At 37.0% G+C, this 22,911-nt stretch overlaps 1 protein-coding gene across 1 annotated transcript in view; it reads right to left on the reverse strand.

Annotated features, from left to right (window-relative positions):
* Positions 1–1,588: 1,588 nt before the first annotated feature.
* The window catches only part of LOC138932481 (uncharacterized), a 39,691-nt gene continuing 18,368 nt past the window's right edge, over positions 1,589–22,911 (reverse strand). The window contains exon 3 of the mRNA XM_070294374.1: positions 1,589–7,198. Within this exon, the coding sequence (XP_070150475.1) occupies positions 7,184–7,198 (15 nt within the window). The 3' untranslated portion in view covers positions 1,589–7,183. The remainder of the gene's footprint in view (positions 7,199–22,911) is intronic.

The following is a 22,911-nucleotide window of genomic DNA, read 5'->3' on the forward strand; positions in this document are numbered from 1 at the left end:
ACATAGTTACAATGGTTTATGAAGTAGCTGGAAACGAGAGACTGAATCATATCGCCCATATCGAGAGAGCATCGAGAACGTTTTTTATACGAAATAAAATTTCAAATATATACTTACGCTTATATTTTGAATTGAAAAAGATAACGTACTGGTGCTGAATTTCAACTAAGGTATACCATAATAACGTTCACGAGATAAAATCGAATTTCTATATCGAATAAAAAGCAGCATACCTCAATATAATATTCAAGAAAATCTCGAAAGATGTAAATATTTAAATTATTATGGCAAATATCAAATTTTTCCTAGATTTAGAAAAAATAGAAAAATGTTGTATAAATTAACTTGCTGAATATTTTTCTATTTGATTGCGTATCTAATTATCGTTAATGTGATAAAAACAATTGCTAATTTCTGCAACGCTTGCCATTAATTCTACGCATATAAATTATATCAAATTAATAAATCTTTCGATAATTACGACAATCAATCCCGTTAATTACTCTTGTATCATTGAAAAATATACCTTTTCATACAGATAAATGTGATGCAGGAGTGTCAAAAACGCGCGTCAATATTTAATTCATCGGTATTTTAATGCGAGATAAAATTTTCGATAGAGCTCTGTTTGCGGCAGATTTTATCGATCAGGGCTGGATACGTTCGATTATTAAATAATCGCTTTGGCTTTGATTTACCTCAGCGGCGCATTGTTATCGGCGCAATCGACAGTGGAGTATATCGTGTTTACAGGACAAAGCATCGCCGAAAGCAAACGCCGTCGTATTTCTGTCAAACGCGTACAATAATGCACGGATCGCGCCATTCGATGCACCGTTATTTCAGCGACCGGAGACACGATGAAAATTGCGTAACATTCGAGATGTTAAAAAATGCAGTTGCGTTCGACGTATTTCGACCGACTTGATCGATCGTGATAGTTTATCGAGTAATACGGTCACGCGTTTATACGGTTACGGCGTAACAAGAATACGGTCGAATAAAGCCGCGGCACACAAGCCGGGGGTAGCTGAATATACCGATCGTGAATAGTTTCCCATGCCGATCGGGCATGAAAAACGCATCGATACTCAATAAAAGCCGCGATACATTCGAAAGTACGATGCGCTAAAAGGCGAGGCCAATGCGTTTGTATTTCGCGGCCGCTTTTATCGCTCAGCCAAGCGTGAGAGCTGCATTGATCGCATATCAGTCGGGATGACGTTCGACGTTTTTATAGAAAGTAACATACGGGTTGAAAAAAAGTAGAGAAATGTAGCGTGTCAAATTTTTCTTCACATTTTTCATCCTTTAAACAATTTTTTTTTTCAAGAAATCTTGATTCTATTTGCCATCTGTAATAATTTTTAATGCTTCTTATCGACAGAATAATCACAGACGCGTGAAAATATACCGATGAGATGTAATAATCTGTTAAATGGATAAGAGAACAAATCGAATGTAAAAATAAAACGTACTATATTATGCTACGATAGATTTGCTAGAATATCGATAATTTCTCTCTCGTTTCTAATTCAATTAGGTTTACATCTATCGCTTATATTTACGAATGAGATAATAAAGTAGATACCATGTTATATGACATTTTTATTCGAATGTGGCTTATCGTGTTAAGTACATAGTTTCAAGCTTATTGTGTTTGACCATCTCGCACGATTTCATAATTCACCTCGCCGAGACAAGTCGATCCACTTTATTCACGTGGGCGAATGTATCTCGGAGAAGATATTTCCACGAAATAGATAGTTGGTACGTCACGATCGTCGGTGCTGAGGAGCGAGCAAAGAAATGACAGACTAATTCGACCAGTGATTCTCAAACTTATTTTAGACTTTAGCTCTCTAGTCGAGAAATGAACAATTTCAACATAAACAAGGTCGCAAATATAGGAATCGCGTCTATTAGTTTCTATTACGTAAAATCGCAAATGTCGTAAATCTCAGGGTAATCGCGGTAATGGTCGGATGAAGACGAATTGAATTAGCCGTCGCAAATAGAGAGAGAATTCCCCTAAAACGAAAACTTTTCGAAAAATACTCTGCGACAGCCGGTTTCCACTCAAGAAGAGCATCGAAAGGAACTTTCGACTTTATGTTCGTTCACGCCGCCCATCCAGCGAAAGGGAAGAGTCCGAGGAAGCGAGGGTGTAACAGGTGGCACGTTCCCTCCCTGCTTCCCTCTCACTCTCTTCTCTTCGACGACGCGATTCAACCACGAGTCGAGTCCGTGGCAGTCTCGTCGTCATTATTGACCCGTTCTCCTCCGACGGCAAAAGGGGTTTACTATAAGCCCGATAATTCTCTCGGTGCCGAATGAAAATTTTCGTTCATTGTCGATCGAGAAAACCGCAAAAAGATCGTACGCCACTCTTCCGTAATAAAGTTCCGCTCGTCTCTTGTATACATGGCGCACCCGTTGAATAGAGATTACGTTCTTTCGAGGATGTGGGCTTTGAGAGAAAATTCAAAGATTCGGCACCGTGAAACAATTTCATACTTCCAAATGTAATATGCCGCGCATGCAGCCGGTTCTTCGAGAACGTTCCATTATACTTCGAAATGTAATATGCGTTGTAATCTCCGCAATAGATAGCGTCGTATCTCGATTCTTCAGAAAACGAACAATTTCGAGAAATTTATGATTTATAAAAATAATATTGATTTGTACTACTTTTTTGTGCAAGTAAAAATTCTTAAGAAATTAATAAAATAGAATTTTTCATTAGAGCAAATCAATATTTCTAGTAGTATGTAAAAATATTTTTTTTTTTTCTTTACAAACACGTAATATCAATAATTTCAACGTATTTGATTGCCGTTTAAGGATAACACTTCCAAGTAAATTTTTCTTCTCTCGTTCACCAACCTCTTTACGCTGTCGCCATAATATTCTTCGCAGAAAACCTCTTGTCGCTAAGAACGCGATATTTGGGTCGACTCGCAGAACATAATTTTACGAAGCTCGGTATTTACCGTCGTCGACGGATGTTGAAATATTCATGAAACGAACACCGCGCCGCCCCGCCCCGCCCCGTCCCATCGCTCGCTCGCTCCTGGTAGCAGTCTTTCCCTCGATGGTCCCTATTGTCTACCCTGTGTTACACGCGCTCATCTTCTCTTACCTCTTCATCATTTACATCATCACGCACGCCTGGACAAGCCCGGAAAAGTACTCCCGCGATCGCGAGAGCTCCTTCTTCCTGAACATTACGCTTGCTCATCTACAGCTACAGTATTCTCTCTCGACGAGTTTACCGCACACACGTACACACGGACGCACACATACACACGCATACACGCGAGAAGAAGCTTGGGAGCTCACGCGATCGTGATCTTCCATCGAACAAGATCGACAGTACGATCATCGCGCGGCTCTTTTCGTTGATTCGTTTTCTACCACGAGAGGAAAATGGAAAAGAATAGAGCAAAACGTCGTCCGCGTTTTTCGGATCGACGCTATCCCCGCTACACTCACACATATTTACAAAATCACATATGCTGCGTCGCGCTTGTGGATGTAAATTGATATCGGTATGTGTCTTAAGCGATTAGACTCGGCATTTCGCTCGCGTGCCACCTATGTAGGAAATTCTCTATTTTAAGAATTAAATGTCTCGTTTTATCTATATCGTAAATCTAGATTGCAACATCGTGTTTCTTTTTAGCCACGTATCTTTTGTGTCTTTCGAGCATTTATCGAAAAGCGAATCTGCGGATATCACGTGCGCGCACACCTTCGAGAATTCGCTTGTCGGGTGAAGAGGAAAGTGTTTGTACATTCTGATGAAAAATTCGCAATGTGATATATATATATATATATATATATATATATATATAATGTATAATTTACGTTCTCTTGTACAAATTCTTTTAACTGTATCAGTGGAAAGAAAATTAATTATAAACGCAATTACATCTATCACAAGTGTACAAACATAAAAAGCGTTGCATCGCTCCTTATTTTATCATAGGCCAATGATATTTGTTTATGTCATTTATCGACATAAGCGCTATATAATTGATATAAAATGCTATTTCAAAATTGTTGATAAATGGTTTATTTAGATTAATAACTACTGCACTTTCACATTTGTCGCTCACTTTACTATATTTTATACAAAAGCTTTATAACAAAACCTTTTGCGCGCGCGCGCGCGCGCGCGTGTGTGTGTGTGTGTATGTATGATGCAACGTTTTCCCTGGTGTATATAAAATGAGATGTATGCAACCCTATTTTCAGTCGTACTCATCACGTAACGCAGTAAAATAAAATAGCTCCTATATATATCACGTATTACATAAATTCTATATTATCCAAATAGTCAATAAACTGAACATTCGTGCACATTTAATCTTGTGCAAGATTAAATCGATGTTATTCCTCGACCTGCGAATTTCATTCCATTATTCGCTGTCGATATTTGAGATTTTAAAACAGACAGATTAAGTAAATAACGAGATAAATCAATAACAATGGGATTATAACTTAAAAATACGTCACAGTTGCGCATTATTGACAATTTTATTAACGAAACGATAAATCCCTTGCATTTAATTTAATAGCTACATTAATAGATCAGGGAATCAATGCGAACTGTGTAATGTACGAATTATTGTATATTACGAATATCCAACGAATAATAAACGAGAAATTCAATTTCTGGCTCCGCGATTTCTCGCCGATTCTGAATTGGGATTCGCTCGATTATCAGAAGGGCGCGTAATTAGTGCGTCCACTCGCTCGGCGATTAGCCGGTCTATCCGGGATGGTAATTAACATTGGCATCGTTAGCGCGTTAGTCTCGTTATCCTCCGCCCACATTATACCTCGGAAATAGCTCGAAAATACACATGTCTGACGAGTAAGAATAAAAACTGACGTTTCGCGGAATAAAAGTAACAATTAATAAATGAAAATTATTAATTAGTTTAAGATAGGAAAAATATTTAAGTTGGCGAAATCAACATTACTTTTTAATTCGAGATAATGAAGTACATGTATTAGATTACTTATCATTGATAGAAGTATCTATTCTTTCTTTAAAAAAATTAATAAATCCTGCATCAATATTTTATAACACTCGAAGCTTCTATTAATTTAAATTATCTCGGATGAAAGTTACTCTGTAGTAACCAAAGTTGCTTTCTATTAACGCTGAGGGAATTGATTAAAGCCCTTCCGTCTATGAAACTTTTAAGCGCTGTTCCCGACGATTTTTGCACATATTCAATCCTCGGCTCACGTGCCCGACGAGGATGGAGATAATTCGATGCAACCGCGACGAATAAATCAGCCATAGCGGAGTCAGGGATCGCTAATTTGTTCGAGACACGCGATGATGCGTGTCCAAGTCGACGGAAAATCGACTTTTTCTCATTTTGTTGGACGGCTTTTCTCCGGCGCTCTCTTTTCTCTATATTCGCATCTCTGTCATATAATGTTGAGAAATTTATCATACACAACTGCTTCGATTCCTCTTTCAGGATTCAAAAATCCAGAAGCAACATTTGGCTTGTGAAATATCCTTAACCAATCAGATCTTGTGTAATATGATTAACATTATTAATTTTATTGCCAAATTTTTCGACAATATGCAATAATTAAAAGAGAAACATATCGTATTTTTTGTAAAGTCAAAGTACCGCAAGTAAAAATATAACTTGTTATGTATATATCTTTTTACGTGAAATGTTTTCTTGATTAAAAGTGTAAAAATATGAAAATATATAAGATATGTTTTCAATTAGAATCTATTTAGGAAAGAGACTAGAAATTCATAATTTATACAAATTAATGCGCGCGTGCGAATAAAATGAGAAAGGTAGTGAGCATCTTCGCGCGTTTTTTTTTTATATATTTTCATTGATTATTTATTATTCTCGCTGTTTCCCGAAATAGCTTGGATATTCGCTATTACGCGGCATAGAATAGATTCTTGAGGAAATTGCGATAATTTGTGTGATTTACATGATTGCGGAAACAAAATGTCAGCAGAGACAAATATAAATACATAAGAATATCTTTGTAATACGTTCAGAGCACGCGAAAACGCGTGCTTGACCGACATGGGGATTTGTAAAGTTTTATTTTTATTGTTTGCTTTGCCTGTAGTTCTCCCTAATTTTACATTTCTCCGTGTATTTATTCGCCGCAGCATATTAACTCAATTCGATTATCAAGAGAAACGTTCGCTTTCAAAAATATGTTGTTCTTCACCGTGTAATAATATTTTTCTTTTTTTCGTACATTCGAAAGAAATTTTTTAAATAAGACATAAACAAGCAAGGATTAATTTTCATAATGAACACAACGTACTATATGCGTCTAAATTTAAGAAGATAAATTATATATAAAGAAATTTTCATAAAAAAGATCTTCGATAAAAAATATTTTGTATTGTAAAATGGTTGTTGCTCTTACCAAAGAGCGATGATAAAATATAAATTGTGTTTAAAAGCTTCTAAAATTAAATATTAAATATTAAGCTTGTCGATGAATAACATATTATATGTATAAATACCTGTATATATATATATGTTATCTGAAAAATAAATACAAGAAATTAAAAATAAAATTTTGATATAATAAAATTTTTCGATAATACCTTCGGATTTGTTTCTTGTGTTGAGCGCACTAAATATTTTCTAATCTAATAAAATCTTTCGAAACACGATATACCATACATATCAAGCTTCAACTCTCTCGTTTTCTCTCGATCGAAAATACAATTCGTTCTCATTGCATCACTCGCTAATTATCGCAACATTCCGAACTAAACGTCACACAATACTATCCTTCGTCTGATTACCTGTAAAAAAATTCAATACCGTATCACACTACCCTTAACGGGCGCATCTTATCAAGTCGAACGCGATTGTAAGCACACGCTCCTAGTATCGTAACACTGTTGTCTTTTATCACGACACCATCGGGTAACGACGAATTGCGCCACCGGAAACTTCTGAGCGTGATGTGCTATTGTCTTGAAGCGGTTTTCGGGGCCGTCTGAATAATTTGCATCGTTGTTCCGCCAGCTACATTCGCGTTGGCACATGGTGGTCTTTGTGTTTGAAAGATTCTTCATCACTACACCCGATGGCTTCGACGACAACATCGTCGTCACCGTCGCTATCGGTTTCCGAGGAATGATGAGCCGCAATAGCTAGGTCGCCAAGCTCTGCAACATGCGAAAACGTGAACAATGAAACTCGGTATCTCTCGTTAGGACGTTTGATCGGAGATAGCAAAAGAATACACTGGGCTATTATACGTGGATTAAATGAAAGAAAAAGGAGGGCGACAAAACAAATGGACGGTTAATCCGTTTAAAACACAATGGACGTTAACGAGAGAGGGTCGTCGTTAGCGCCTTTCGAGCCCTGTACTTTCGGCATTTTAACCCCTCGGGCCATTAGCCTATTTTTCTCTCTGATGTGACTAACGGCTAACGGCATGCCGTTCCAATCGAGTGTGACGCACGAAGCGCCGATGTTAGTTTGTTGCGACGCGGCTATTAGAATTGTTTTTCCTCTCCCAATACCGTATAAACGAGCATAAACTTCCATATGCGTGTGAAGCAACTATTAGTGTTTATCGTAATTCGAAACACACTATTGTAGAGTCTTTATTATCTTACACACGTGCGTTAGAATCGATATTAAATCTTTCAGCGAATATGAACTTATCACAGAAAATAATCAGAGGTATTTTTAAAAAGTCTAGACAGTTTAATGTCGATGGATTGAAATTGTTATATAAATGGTAGGTTTGGCTATTCTACGATACATTGAGTTAACTGAGTTTTTCTATTCCTCCATTCTCTGCTATTTTTTAAGCAACGTATATTTTTGGCAGAATTTGATTTGCGTTTTTGTTCGACGTCGATGGAAAAAAGGAAATTAAATCAATGAGATCGCCGTTAACAAGAGATTCAAGATTAATCAAATCGTGAAACCGATATTTGCAGAGGTCACTCGTCATCTATTTTTTAGAACGGTAGTGTTTGTCTCTCTATATAAAGGAATTTGATTTTCGTTAATTGAATTTGCTAGAAATGAAAACAATTTTCGATGACTATGAAGTGTGTTAGAACGTGACTATGAAATATGTATATATTCGTGATTCACGATCAAAAAAATTTACGTAAATTATAGTTATAAAAATAATATATATTTTCGTCTTGTCTATTATAAAATATTTTTATTTTGTTATATTTTCATTATCTTACGCTATTAGTATCGGTTACAACTGCTGAATACAGTAATTCCTAAATGTAGCAATCTTTATAAAAGAAATATCAGAATACAATAAAAGTATATTAAATTATATCAAGTCGACAGTTTAATAACATTCTCTTCCGTCAAAAATTTTTTGCAATCGAACAGTAATCAGAGTTATATCCGCAAAAATGAAAAAAAAAAAAAAACCCCAGCGAAATCCATCATACGTGACTATAAAAGCGGAGATCAAGCGGCGGACTATAAAAATGGGACTTAACCCCGAAAGACGGCGGCGCCGTCGATTTTCCAATAACAATACGATCGTGGAATGGCGGCGCTATCTTTAATGACACCATTATATTATCTCTCGCACAAATCCGTGTATAAAGATCGGTATTGCCGATCGCAATTTGCGCGATCACCGATATTGCGCCCGAGCGGTTCCGCATCGTTGGATATTAACGTTGCAAATCGTCTCTGCTCCAACCCTATCTTCCTTTTCAACCTATCTTGCTCTTTTTCTCTCTTTCTCTTATTCATATTTTCTCTCGCTCTCTCTTGCAGAATTCTCAGTTAACCAGAGCTATAGCTGCTCGAACTTCTACCAGGGACTGTACGCAATCAGCTGCTAATTGGGAAATGATTGGAGGCGCCTCCGCCGATAGTATCGCACCCCTAACTACTCCTGCTGCACCGCTATATAATCGCCAGCCAATATAAATGCCCTCATAAATGCCAAAGCAGACACATATGCAGCTAGAATTGTTCTGCAATACTGCACGAAATAGGCACCAGCCATTCCATTTATTTGCTACCACCTTAGAATCGATATCAAGAATAAAAACAATATTTATTCTGCTACATGTTCTACTTAAAGAAAGAATGATGTTGAAAATAACATAGATAAAAGATATCAATTATATTCTATTTATATTTTAGACAAAAACAAAAAAAAATTTTTGAGAAATTTTATAATATACGAGTAAAAATTAATTTATCAATAATTTTCATATTGCAATGTCATACGTCATAATTGTATGCCTCCATTGTAGAAAGAAATTCAATTTTACTAATAAAATAAAATAGCTTAGATTTATATCTTTTCTAATATTTTACGTTTGATTTCTTGTAATAATAAAAAAAATATTAATTTTTTTCTTTTACGCCACGAAAACATTTTTTTCATTGATATGACTTTAGATGCCTTAATGGAACGGGCGATGAATGCATGCGAATAGACGTGCCAGACTTTATTGGTAAATCGTTTATGATGTCTATCGAGAAAAGTCGGGGTGTTTTATCTATTTATAAAGCTTCTCCCTCTCTCTGAAATTATGATGCTTTTATTTTCACGCGAAATGCAGGTCAGCCGATGGTCGCGATTTTTTGCATTGCACATCGCCTGGGAGAAAAATGCAATTGTACGTTTCCTCATATGAACCCAGCCGGCTATTAAAAGAATATGTATGCTTGAAACATCTAAAAAGAATTATGACCAAAACGAGCAATTAAGATGCAAATAATAGTAATATGACTTTATTACCTTATACATATATTTCAACAATTCAAAACATATAATAAAAAATGTTGCAATTTTTATTACATTATTACATTTGAATATACCATAAATGGTGCATATAATTCCATTTAAAGCGCAAACGAGAATTTATGTTCTCTTTTTAAATTCTCAAGTGCCAGTATTGTTTGCGGTGCATAATTGACATTAATATTTACGAATCGATAATAAAGAATATCTTGAAAATTGTATATGCGACCGTCGATGATTGATTACAATTTTATTCGTAATGAATGTTTTACGACTTCAGAATAATCTTTCGATCAATAATGCAAAGATGTCTTAGCGTGCGTTACTTTGAAGCTTACGTAGAACTTTTAAACGAATTTTCCTTTATTGCTAAAGAACAAAGATTAAGGAAAATGTGAATGAGAAAGATATTATATTAATCTTTATTACGCATATTTGAACTTTGGCATGCTGATATTAGAAATATATGCATAGTTAATAATTGATCAACATTTTTTATCTGTCTTCCTCTCTCTCCCTTTACTTCTCTCTTTTTTTTTACTCTACTCTATTTTTTTCTTTGATTCTCTAAAAACGAGGAGTTCGTAAAACTAATTTCCGCATTCTCGCAAACACGATTCTCAGCTGCAAATGAGCCCGGACGTCGATTATTATAAAGGGTCAATGAAGATATTACTTATATCCTTGGCAGAGTCGTTGTTTGTTCTCTTTAATCTAACGGCTAAGAACAGAATAAAGATAATAGCTTGGAGAGAGTATCTTCCCAACAATTATAATGCCTGGTTTTAAAAGATATATTTTGAGATTATGAAAATTGATATGATGATTACTCCATTATTAATATATATTATATATTATTAATGTAATGTAGTACAATAATCATTATTATATCCGCAACATTTATTAAGACTACTCGTCTGTATTTGATTAATTATAGTTGATACTTCCATCAACTTCCCTCCGCAATTAGCACATTTTTCATAAAAATGTGGCTCTAAAAATAATCTGGAGTAATATAAATAAAATAAACTTTACTTCTAAGATAAAAAAAATATGTTTGGCTGTCAATTAGAATAGAGAAAAAAAAATGTTAAAAATTTATAATAAAGAATTATTTAAAAAATGCGGAGTAAATTTTAATCCTGAGAAGTTTTCTTCCTTCCTCGCACAATCTTCTAACAAAGCAAGCAATTAGCCTGTAGCGATTGTAACGCGATTATAGAGTATACGATGGACAAAGTAATTGCATGCCCTCCGTCGTCTTTTCTTTCTCGTTATCCTTCTGGCATTTTTATTTTTTTGAGGGCACTCGCGATATGAACAGAAGCATTCTTTTTTCGAGATTACTCGCTCTTTTCCGATAGAAATTTTATAGCTTGCCTTTTGACCGTAACTTCAGCGACTCGCGATCGTGAAAAAATTATGGACTCTTTCATAATGGAGAATTGAGAAACGCTCCAGATTTTTAAGCGAGCGTAATTTTAGTGGCCTCGGTCACGACATTAAAATGTAACAGCTACTTCGGAGAATTGCGGTTTCCAGAACTCGTAGTATCTATTTTTTGCGCTTCCGCAACTCGGCTAAGAAATGGCGAAATTTTAAATTCATCGAGAAAGAGATACACTTCTCAGCATATTTTTAGAGGAAGCTATGTTTTTTTTATATTGCGCATTTTGCTAAAATTATTGAAATAAAATACACGCTCATAATCATTTTCTATATTAAATATATCTAACACAAAAGTCTACATTCTTTCATATACGAGCCAGTAAATAATATGCTTAATATCCAGATGAGAATGGAATCGATATCGATATGCAGGAAAAAGTATACGATAGTATGCATCGAAAATCATTCAACTTCGCCGAGTCGAAGCTGAATATGAAAGTTTAAGGGAAAAGATGTCTCTCTTCAGCGCAGAATGTTATTTGCGTCTTCTGTGGTCGCGCAGAATGTCAAATATCTAGTTAAAATTTGTTCAAATTCGTTAGGCAAAGTTGTAAGTCCTCACGGTGAGTTGCGTAAATTGCGACGCCGGAGCGAGTTCCGATTCCGGTTGCGTCTACTTCGCGAGATAAGTATCTCTTGCGAGTTTCGTGTGATCCCTCGTAACGCCACCCCGGAAAAATTCAAAGATTCAACATAGAAATGGCATTATCATTAAAATAAATAAAATTCGATTAATATAATTGAGATAAATAATAAAATTGCGTCGATGTAATTAAGTAAAAGACAATTTAACAGGCTCCAATAAAAATCTCATTTAAAATTGTGGATTATAGTTAAAGTGAGGCACTGTCTTATTATACACGGGACATGTAATGGGAGCTTTAATATTTCTTTAAAATTATTATAATTCACCGTGTCAATTCTCTCTTACACACTATATATAAAATGCGCATTCCCGAACGACATTTGTGGATGCATTCCGAGGTCTCATTCAGTCTTCAAGATACCCTCAGGAACACACACCACAGTGACATTAGGACGATATGAGAATGTAGCACCAACTGCGCGCACATGTAACGAGATTTCGTGGAGTCGATAGATACGGCATCATCCCCTTAGGATTTCGATGGGGTTGCAGACTCGCGGCAGGATATAGCAAAGGGGGTAAGAGAGCAACACGACACGGCGAAGAGGCTGTGGTGCAGATATAACTGAGCAGATAACACGTTTAATCCCCTGCAGATGAGGTTTAATTGCCCAAATTGATATCGTGTCGAATTCAAAGTCGGCCTATTCTTAGTTCAAGATTCCTTTAAAACGCGTGATATCCGTGCATCAAACAAGCCGTGAAATTCTCTAAACTATCTTTTTCTTCTAGAAAAAAATTATTGAATAAAAAATCAAGAAAACAATAATTCTCTCTCTTTCTCTCTCTCTCTGACTTAAAAGCATTATATACATATATGTACATAATTACGCGATTATCATATTTCAATTGTAATTTGTGTGCATCAGTGTAATGTAACTTAATTAAAATCGGATTATAAATATATCGGATAAATTAAATTGCATCTAGATTCCTTCACCTCTTCACTTATAAATGCCGTGTAAAATATTCTTTCGCCTATTCAAAGCCATCGTGTCACCGTAAAAGTGCCAACTCGTGAGATAAAAAATTACAAAGTATGCACAAACGTAATCTCTCCTTCGGCACTTTTCTTTCTTTTTTATTTAGGAGACTGAGATCTCCGGGTGGTCATTTGTTATTTTAATATCTGTGTGTATCAGACTGGACCAAGGGTTTGCGCGGGTTGGTTTAAGGTCCGATTTCGCATCCATCAATGTCGGCGGCGATTTTATACACGCTTGGCGGCAGAGTCGCGTGTCAGGGCTTTACGCGTGCACGTTGCACACGCGCGCGCGAGAGAGAGAGACAGAGAGACATTTCGCTCGTTTTGCGGTTTTACCGGACTCCACACGCGGAACAATAATTAGCGATAAATCGTTGCCAGTTGACGTGTTGTCGGCTTTTCTTACCGCTTTCCAAAGAAAGAAGATGCAATGTTTGCGAACGATAATTTCGCTATCATTTGACACAAAAATGATGCATCTAATGAGATTCGTGTCTGAACGCGATAAATAATATTTATGCAGGTCTACTTGCGGCTACGATATGTCTGCACGCTCTTCTCATAATAGCGTATTTAATCGAATACTATTATATAACATTATCGTTATTTGTAAACGACGTAACATAATTTAATATACTATATTACTATAATAACGATAGCTATTATAGTTATTGTATTAGAATAGTTATACGATTGTATCAACATTATCATTGAAATTATCAGATAAATATAAAATAGCTATAATATCGGCATTATTCAAGCTCTCGTATCTTATTACGCTAAAATTATATTTGTCTTTATTTTTTTCATTTCGTCATTTCTCTCGTTATTATACAATAACCTTACATACGTTACATTAATATAATTTCATTTTATCCCTAATAGTAAACAGCTGCGTACACACACGTCTGGAAAGAACTCCATCAAATTAAAATATTGACATTGCCATATGTCTCGATAGTAATTTCATCGATGCAATCGCCTTCAGTTTACAGTCCTTCGGTTATAGTATGCCATAGCGCAGCTCGGAGAACCAGAAGATTAAACCATAAACCAATATTTGCAATTTACGGCCATCAAAAGGTTTCATCGCTATGCAATCTATCCTTTCGATTTTATACCATGCAACTTATTTACAATGTTCATTTCTATTTTAATGCAACGTACCGTACGATAAACTTGACGGACAATAAAAAGGTTCGTTTATCTAATAATAAAAATCAATATACATTCTCCTAAATTATTTAACGTGTCAGTTTATTAACGCCAGAGAAACAGAAATCAAACCTGTAAATTTCCATGTTTGCAGACTAAAACAATAACAGTTATAGTTTGAAACAATGCAATTTATTATCACAGTTATAACGCTTTTAAAACTCGGCTTGATAAATTAGATTAATGTGTGTGTATGTTATAAATCATTTATTTTTTCGCGTGTAAAATTTTATCTATCGATAAAGCAAATGGCCAAAATTAATAGCATATTTGGATTAAACATCATCTGTAGAAATATTTTTACCGCTTAATTAAAATGCAAAATTATAAAATAATATTAATGTTTACGGCGATAAAAAAAAATTAATTGCGTTCTACGTAATATAGTTTTATAGTGGATAGAGTTTATATGAAAAAGGAGGAAAAACATTGTACAAGCGCCAAGTGACGTTTTAATATAGGGCGATGTGAGAGAGGGGGGTTGCAAAAAATATTTAATAATAAACGAGCTCTCGTCGATCCCGGAAGCAAAATTCCTGTGTTACGCTTCGTGACGCGTGTCTCGATATCTTTGGACTGACCGCTTGGACGCTTTGATCGGCGCTCTCGAGTAAACGACATCGTGTTACGGGAGCCTTTGTGCCGTAGCTTTCACCAACCGCGCGAGTTTACCAACTACACTCGATTTCGCATCGACGGCCGCCCATCCTTCGTGTATAAACGTGGCCTTTCTCCCATCGGTAAATGTTCGCAACGAAATGTACCGCATTCTGCGTGCAATCTGCGTTTCATTTTCGCAACTATCAAACATTCATATTATAATGCTTACAGAGAGATGACACTCGATAGGACTGTTTATTGATTAAATGTAACGAGCTTAAAGGCTATAACTTAAAACCGGATATACACTCGAATACTGATAAAATTTTCAAAATCTAAAAATTACAAGGAAAAAAAGAATCCATTTACGAATTATAGATGTTTTCCCTTTTCACCACGAAAATCTTAATAATCAGACAAATAAATTTGATGGTTCCAAAAAAATTTTACGCATAACAAGATATAAAGTATTATCTTTAAAAAATAATTACAAAGAGAGGATTTTCTCTCATTCACCGCAAAAAAAAAAGATATTTTTTTTTTAAAGATTTTCTTCTCCTTCGCATAATAAGCATTATGCTTTGCGAAGTTTCGCGGGAAAAGCAAAGGTGCACGTTTCAATTTAACAGCCTTTACGTTGTCCTCGTATGCACAAAACGCTACGACGCGCAACAATCCAATGTCCTTTCGCCCCTTAGAGATCGGTGATCAAAGCAACAGCTTTTAGAGCAGAGTGTCCGCGGGGTATCGAAGCACGCGAAGCGTAATACGGAAATTTTGCCTCCAGCCAGAGAAACGTGCGTGAAACGCGGCAGCGATGTGCAAAAAGAGCCGCGCGGAAAATCGCCATTGCCGCGCATTGGTCGCGTTCTGGAATTGTCATCAAGGGAGAAATTCGCCCGTGGCGCTAAAATATTTCCGCCGACTGATTTCTATCCCGGCGTTATCTATTTCGCGCTCGTTCTCTGCTTTCTCTCTTATCCTCTTTCTCTCTCGTACGACCGCCGGTCCCCTTTTGTCTCCGTGTGGCCATGGATTGTTGCCATAACCATTCCTCTCGACGGGACTCTTCTTGTGTAACCTTAGGGCACATTTCCGACAACTCTCTGAGCTGGCACTGATTCTGTGGCTACAACCCTTTGTGTCGTATTTCCCGATCGTGTCGGACGCTCCTACGTGGGCGTCTTCAAGTTATTATCTGCGGACGCCATTTACTTCTCAGCATTGTCCGCGATCAGTTTGCTCCTTTTTTCGTATCATTTCGGGTCTGATTTCATCTTCTACTGATATCGAGATTTCTGAAGGCTCGCAATGATAGAACAAAAGAGATAGTTTACAACTCTCACCTCGTCTCGAAACTTATTATATCTTTGTATTGTTATATATTTTTGTTTTCTTTTTTTTTTTGCTTCAAAGAATTATTTAACAGATTGTTCATAAATAATTATTTAACAAAATTTCCAATTTATATTCTTATGTAACATCTAGGTATTTATAAATTTTTATTTTAATTATAATAAATATAATTCTCTCGCGTCTTATAGTGAAGATTAAACATATCTTTCTGTAAGATTAATTTTAATCAACAACATGAGAGATTAAATTTGATAACAAGTTTATCGTAAATGAGAAACAGGAATATCTAACATCAAATGCTGTACCTAACTAACGCTTTCAACTATCGATATAATCTACAAACACGATCTCGTTAAATTCGCGTACCAATTTCAATGCATACTAAATCGCGCTTCAAAGTTCACCGCGGATAAGTTCGCCGTCTCACCTCCGACATTCCATCGTGGATTCGAGGAATTATTAGGTCGTATAACGTACAACGAGAGCGCTCGCTTCTACGATGTATCGACACGAATTTTCGGCCAATTACACACATCGAAACAAAGTGCTTGCATTTGTGCGAGGAACAAACATGAAGACATAGAGGGGTAGTGTCGCGCTTGTAATTACGTTTCATTCAATTAGTTTCACAGTCCGTCGCAATTCCGCCGATCGGCTGTCGAACTGTACGCAAACAACATTTTGCAATGGACGTCCGCGACATGTACTTCATTCGTGCGGTATTCGCTCCTCGATACTGTCGAAATTGAGGACAATATTTATGTCCAATTACAGTAACAATACATAAACGAAAAATAGATAATAGATGGATGATAGATTGTATGAATTATGATTAATTTAAGAAGAATAATTTTTTGTCTTAATTCGCGCGTATCGATTATCAGGAAAAAAATTGTACTAACTATAATTATGTAATAAAATAGATTAAATGCTTCTGCTGATAAATTTGATTTAGGCGAATGTAGCAGGTGCGGGAGAATAAGCAGTGTCTCTTCTTCTGGTTAGATTTCTTTCAATCTTCTCGTGCCTGTTATTTTGCAATACGTGCACAGTTTTCCGCGTCAGCATTCGCACCATACCGGAAGTACGGACCCGACTTTCTCCCTTCACTTTCCTCGTCGCTTCCCGATGCAGTCGTCGCCGACGCTGCAGCTGCTGCCAGAAAAGCCGACATAGATCGTTGCTGCCGTTGCTCGGTTCGTTTGAAACTCTCGTCAAGCGAGAACGAAATTGTCCGCTAGCCCCGACCTCGTCGTTTTATCGTTTACGTTCGCTCGATCCTAGCAAAGGACGTTAAAGACATGATAGCTGCAACTAGGGCGCTTTTATATAGTTTTTAAATGAGATATCTTGGGGCTATTAAATGTATATATATATATAGACTTTTTGTATGTAAAATACATAATTTGTATCCGTTATAACAGTATATTATGTAATTTATTAAACAGAGAAGAGATACCTTTCGTTTATATCATGTTTAAAAAAATCTACAAAAGTCCAATAAATTTTTTTTTTATTATAAATTGTAATCAGCATGTTTGTGAGCACTTTAGTTCGTACATAGATTCTAGATCTAACGAATCGAAGATAATGAGATTAGCAAGTAGCAACGATCAGTCAACGGTAATTCGCGTAAAACTTTTACGAGGATGAAGGACGCTTAAGGAAGAGTTTCTTACACAGAGGCAATTAACGGATAGATGTGCCGCGTGGATCAACGGATTTCTTGTCGCACGTGTTGAGGCGCAATTTTCGCAAAGGAGTGAATGAGCGAACGCGTCGACCGTATCCACTTAAATCCGAGACGCCGGAACAAGAATTTGCGGCCTTATAAATTTAGCTTGATATGCGACTTTGAGACGTTAATATTTTGTGGAGCGATTAAGCTTGCTGGTGCATCTGATCCTTGTGGGAGTTAAAACTGAGATCGTGTAAAAATGCATTAATTAAATAAAAATTATTTTATTCAACGACAAAGCAACGCAAATTATTTTCGGATTAAAGATATTTGCGTGCGCGCCAAAAGAGAAAGATTATGAAAGAATATTTTTATATTTAATATATTTTATAAAATATTGATATTAAAGTAAAATTATTGAAAAAATATAATAATAAAATTGTTCAACAAATGAAATAAACTTATACTTCTTTCTCTTAATAAAAAAATAATTAAAAATCTATGTATCTTGAAATTCATAACGAGACACTATTTAGACTTTCTTATCTTGAAGTATCAAATAAAGTCGTTATCGTGATAAACAGAAATTATAATTCTATTTGAGATATTGCTCCAAGAGATCATAAATAATGCGTGATTTTCGCATAACGATAGTCACGGTATATAGTGCGGTTAAACACGGTCAAACGCGTATCAAAGTAATTAGTCGAGCAACGCTCGGGTCGATGCTAACTTCATCGCGAGTGGGAATATTTTCTCGGGAATAGCAGCCCGGGGCGAAGGAAATTCGGGGAAAATCACGATAGTAGTCAAACCCCCACGATAGCGTGACTAATTAACCGCGGTTTTCGGAGATACGACGTTTGATCGCGGCCACTTCGAATTCTAAAGATTTCGCGCGCCTCTGCGAAAGCTAGAAGCGATTGTTGGAAAATACACGTTCGGCCGCCGACATCCGCCATTGCATCTCGTCTGTTTGCAAATTTCGTAATTTCATTGCTACGTGTCCGGGATGCGAGATGGTCGCAATATTGGCACAACCGTGACGCACGATATAGGCAGGTCTAAATATCGCACGCAACGTGTTTGCCGTCGGGATTTATTATAAACCATCACATCGGAATATCGTGACGTTTCCGTGGTGCGTTCATAGCCATTTCCTGCTGAAAATTTTACGTGTATCGGAATAAACGGTTTTAGACGAAGAATATTTGAAGTTCGAGCGCGTGGCTGTAGCTAAAATCTATGCAACTAAATCTTATGACATCTCATATATCATAGAAAAATAAATGGATACATAGTTGCATTTTTGATATTCAAATTTATTACGCGCAATTTGTAACTTGACAGCGCAGTGTTAACAAACTTAATTAAAATAAGCCAAACACGAAGAATGAATTTGACGTTTCCTCAAAGAGTAAATCTGTTTGCGTGTGTAAAAAAGAAGAAAAAAAAAACACCTACACTTTAGCGCTAGAATTTAATCAAGTTCAAGGCCATTTCCCGAAGCATTCCCAAGGAGTTTCCTGAAAGATCTCGGTCAATGAGATGGGTCCCCGTTTTCGGGGATATTCGTGGCGCGAGGTTCTAATGTAGTTGCCGAGTTCTCGCAAACGACGAGACAAAGCAGTCTCGGCAACTTTGGTGAACGGGTATCGCGTCAAAGCCGCCATTACGATGGAGAAGAAAGACTATCGCTATGAACCGAACTATACTGCTAATTGGCTCTTACGTCTTACATATTAATGTTACCGATCTGCTCCGATCCGAATGTCGAACTTGCAGACTTAAGTTCAGTGCGACGCGTGACACTACCGTCGTTGGATCGAATTCCAACTTTGACGCTTGCTTCGCCGATCATTATAACATGGCAAAGTTAGAATCCTGTACGTGCTCTGACTTGGTATTTTCGAATGTCTCTATAGGAAGACATTGGAAAATCTCCTTCATTCATTCTATCGAACTTTAACATGATTTTAGTAAGATTAGAAAATTGAAGAACGTCTTTTTTTTAAAAACGTGGTGCGTGTCGAACAAGCGTCTTCGTCGTTGGAATCATCGTTTAAGCATTTTTATGCACGAGATAAGATACGAAATCAAAGTGTTCCAACATCCGCTTGCGGCGAATCGCTGAGGAAAGCGGATCTCTTTTCCCAGTTTCCCGCCGACATTGGTGTCTCTGGCGGGTTTCTCAGTACCCTCTAAGCTCAAGGTTAATGCACCAAGATATGTACCTCGAAGAATATCGAACAGTTGTCCCCTGTCAGTGCCAGGGACGGTGTAACAGCTGCAGTATTCCAAGATCGAGGAATAAAACGCTGAACGCACGAGAAAGAGAGGAGCGCGATATACGGGAAGCGGAACATATGCGGGGATACGTAGGAGGGGGGGAGGAAAAGACATGACACGGAGAGCGCCATCGAGAGGCCTCGTCGCACTGACAAAACATCGATGCTGCATTTACGCGGAGAATATTCCCGGGTAACCTTGCATCCATGGACGAGCGAACGAGAGAAAGAGAGAGAGAGAGAGAGAGAGAGAGAGAGGGTTGACGGACCGACGGGGGTGGCCGACCCAGGACGGGATGGTAGAGGAAACGGAAGATGGGAAAGGGAGAGCTGCGATACCGGCAGCTTGCTGGCAGCTATATCGAGTTACGCTCCGGCGCCTATCTATCCGCCCGCCCTTCGAATCTCTCGCCACGATTCTCCCTGGCTTTCTCGTTCGTCCACCCTCCACCGTTCTCCCTTCCCTCCATTATCCCTTGCTATCTTACATATATCGAACAAACGACAACGTTTTCGGGATATACCGACAACAGCCACTGATGTTACCTTATTCGTACGTTTCGGCTGATTCAAACGCAAGATTTGCAATGTGAAAAAAAAATTTGTGGTAAAAATAGAAGGAATGATTTATTTTCCGTATGCATCGCGAGTGAAATATTCGTGCGATGTGAAAATAGCTGTGATAATTAAAAATACATTTTCACGTATTATTAGGAGAACTGATAAGTGATATCCATAAAGTATTAATTATATTCAGATATAATGAATAATTAAGGGAATATGGTAAAAATAAATTTTTACTTTGTTATAACGATTACGATAATTCATGTATGATCGATAAAATTCCAACTGATCGAGATCCGTTTAATAATAATAGTAAGATGAAAAGTAAGCGGAACGTCTTTTTCGACGAATAAAATCTCGCTTTCGTCGAGCTGACTACCGGATGATCGCGGGAAGAATGCTCAAACGGAAAATCTGAGAAATTCCCTCACGGTGGCGTGCAGGATATCGATGTAAGCCAGGACGGCACGTAGCCGTAAATGTCAGGAATTCAGCATCGGCGGCCGAAATTGACATTCGAAAGCCGACTTTCTAGAAAGGGATCTGATCTAAAACGCCCGCCAGCTGCCGCAGATTCGAGCTTTCCCTTCAATTCCTCCGCTTCTTCTCTTTCTCCGTTTCGTTTCCGCCGCAGTAATCACGGAAACGGGATTTGAAATTCGAGGCCTCGTTAATGGCCGGTGATACTCGTTCGTCGCTTGTGCGATAATCGGATTTTTTCTACGAAGCCGAAAGGCATCGTTCCGTCAATGTCATTGATTTCGTCCATATCTTGATAATCATAAATAATAATCCCTCTTGCATGCTCGCTTTTCACATCGTAAAATGTTTTAAGACGTTCTAAATATTCAATCGTCAAAATAATTGCGGCAAATTGAATTGTCATAATAAGTTAAAAATAAATATATCAAAAAAATTATACGTGAGATGGCAGTAATAACGCTACATCACACACAAAAATTATTTCTTAATTATGAAATTCGAAAAGACATGAACATGATTCATCTTTTTGCTATAATAATTTCCAAAAATTGAAGACAGTACGCAAATCAAGCGGGATATTCCGACATAGCAAGCAAGCATGACAAACAGAAATTGGATGACACGAGTCAATATCGATCAGCGTTCGGTTTACATCGTGTTTATCGTCGCTCCGCGAAGCGCACCGGGTGTGCCGGTACCGGCGATGAATCTCGAGTTCCGTTCGCTGGAACGAGAGCTGATAAATTAATGCATTAATTAATTGCATGATGCGACGCGGCATCACACGCAGCTGTCCCGAGTTATCCCAGAATTATGCTGGCCTGCGTGAACCCTGTCCGCGAATGGGGCGGCCACCACCGGTCGGTTCGCGTGCGTAGCACGTCGACGTAGATAGCAACTGTCTCGCGTCGCCGACCTGTCCCGTTCACTGACACGTAGCAGCCGTCACACATGTTTGCCGATGCGTGCTTACACGTGCGCGCGCATGTACTGTTCCGGACGAATATGCACTCGCAGTTACTACCATCGACTCGGCGATGAGGATCGTATAGAATCATGAATGTCCGAATGTTTGTGCATGCAACAATATAGCTCGTTGAATCTGAAGAGAAATTGGAAGAATGTCATTTGGGCGAAATAGTTCTCGATTTAGAATCATTGATTGATTCTTCTAATAATATATTGGAGATAAGTAGGAAATATGATTGGCTTGTACTACTGTAAACTGTCCACAAATTTAATATAAAATTAAATTTGAATAATTATTGTGTACAAAATATTACTACAATAAATGTTACGTGCTTTTAGCATTTTATTGGAAAAAATATAATTGACTTGTACTACTGAAAATTGTCACAAGTTCAGTATTTTATAAATTTGAATAATTATTGTATGAAAACATTAATGAGATAAATGTTATGTGTTTCTAGCATTTGGAAAATTGGAAGTGTCGTCTTGGCGAAACAGTTTTCGACTTGGAATCATTGATTAATTCTTTTAATAATATATTGGAGATAAGTAGGAAATATGATTGACTTGTACTACTGTAAACTGTCCACAAATTTAATATAAATTTAAATTTGAATAATTATTGTGTACAAAATATTACTACAATAAATGTTACGTGCTTTTAGCATTTTATTGGAAAAAATATAATTGACTTGTACTACTGAAAATTGTCACAAGTTCAGTATTTTATAAATTTGAATAATTATTGTATGAAAACATTAATGAGATAAATGTTATGTGTTTCTAGCATTTGGAAAATTGGAAGTGTCGTCTTGGCGAAACAGTTTTCGACTTGGAATCATTGATTAATTCTTTTAATAATATATTGGAGATAAGTAGGAAATATGATTGA

This window comes from Polyergus mexicanus, unplaced genomic scaffold (genome assembly GCF_030449975.1).
Source record: "Polyergus mexicanus isolate NDT 795.1 unplaced genomic scaffold, iyPolMexi1.0 SCAF_4, whole genome shotgun sequence".
In the NCBI taxonomy this organism is placed as follows: domain Eukaryota; kingdom Metazoa; phylum Arthropoda; class Insecta; order Hymenoptera; family Formicidae; genus Polyergus; species Polyergus mexicanus.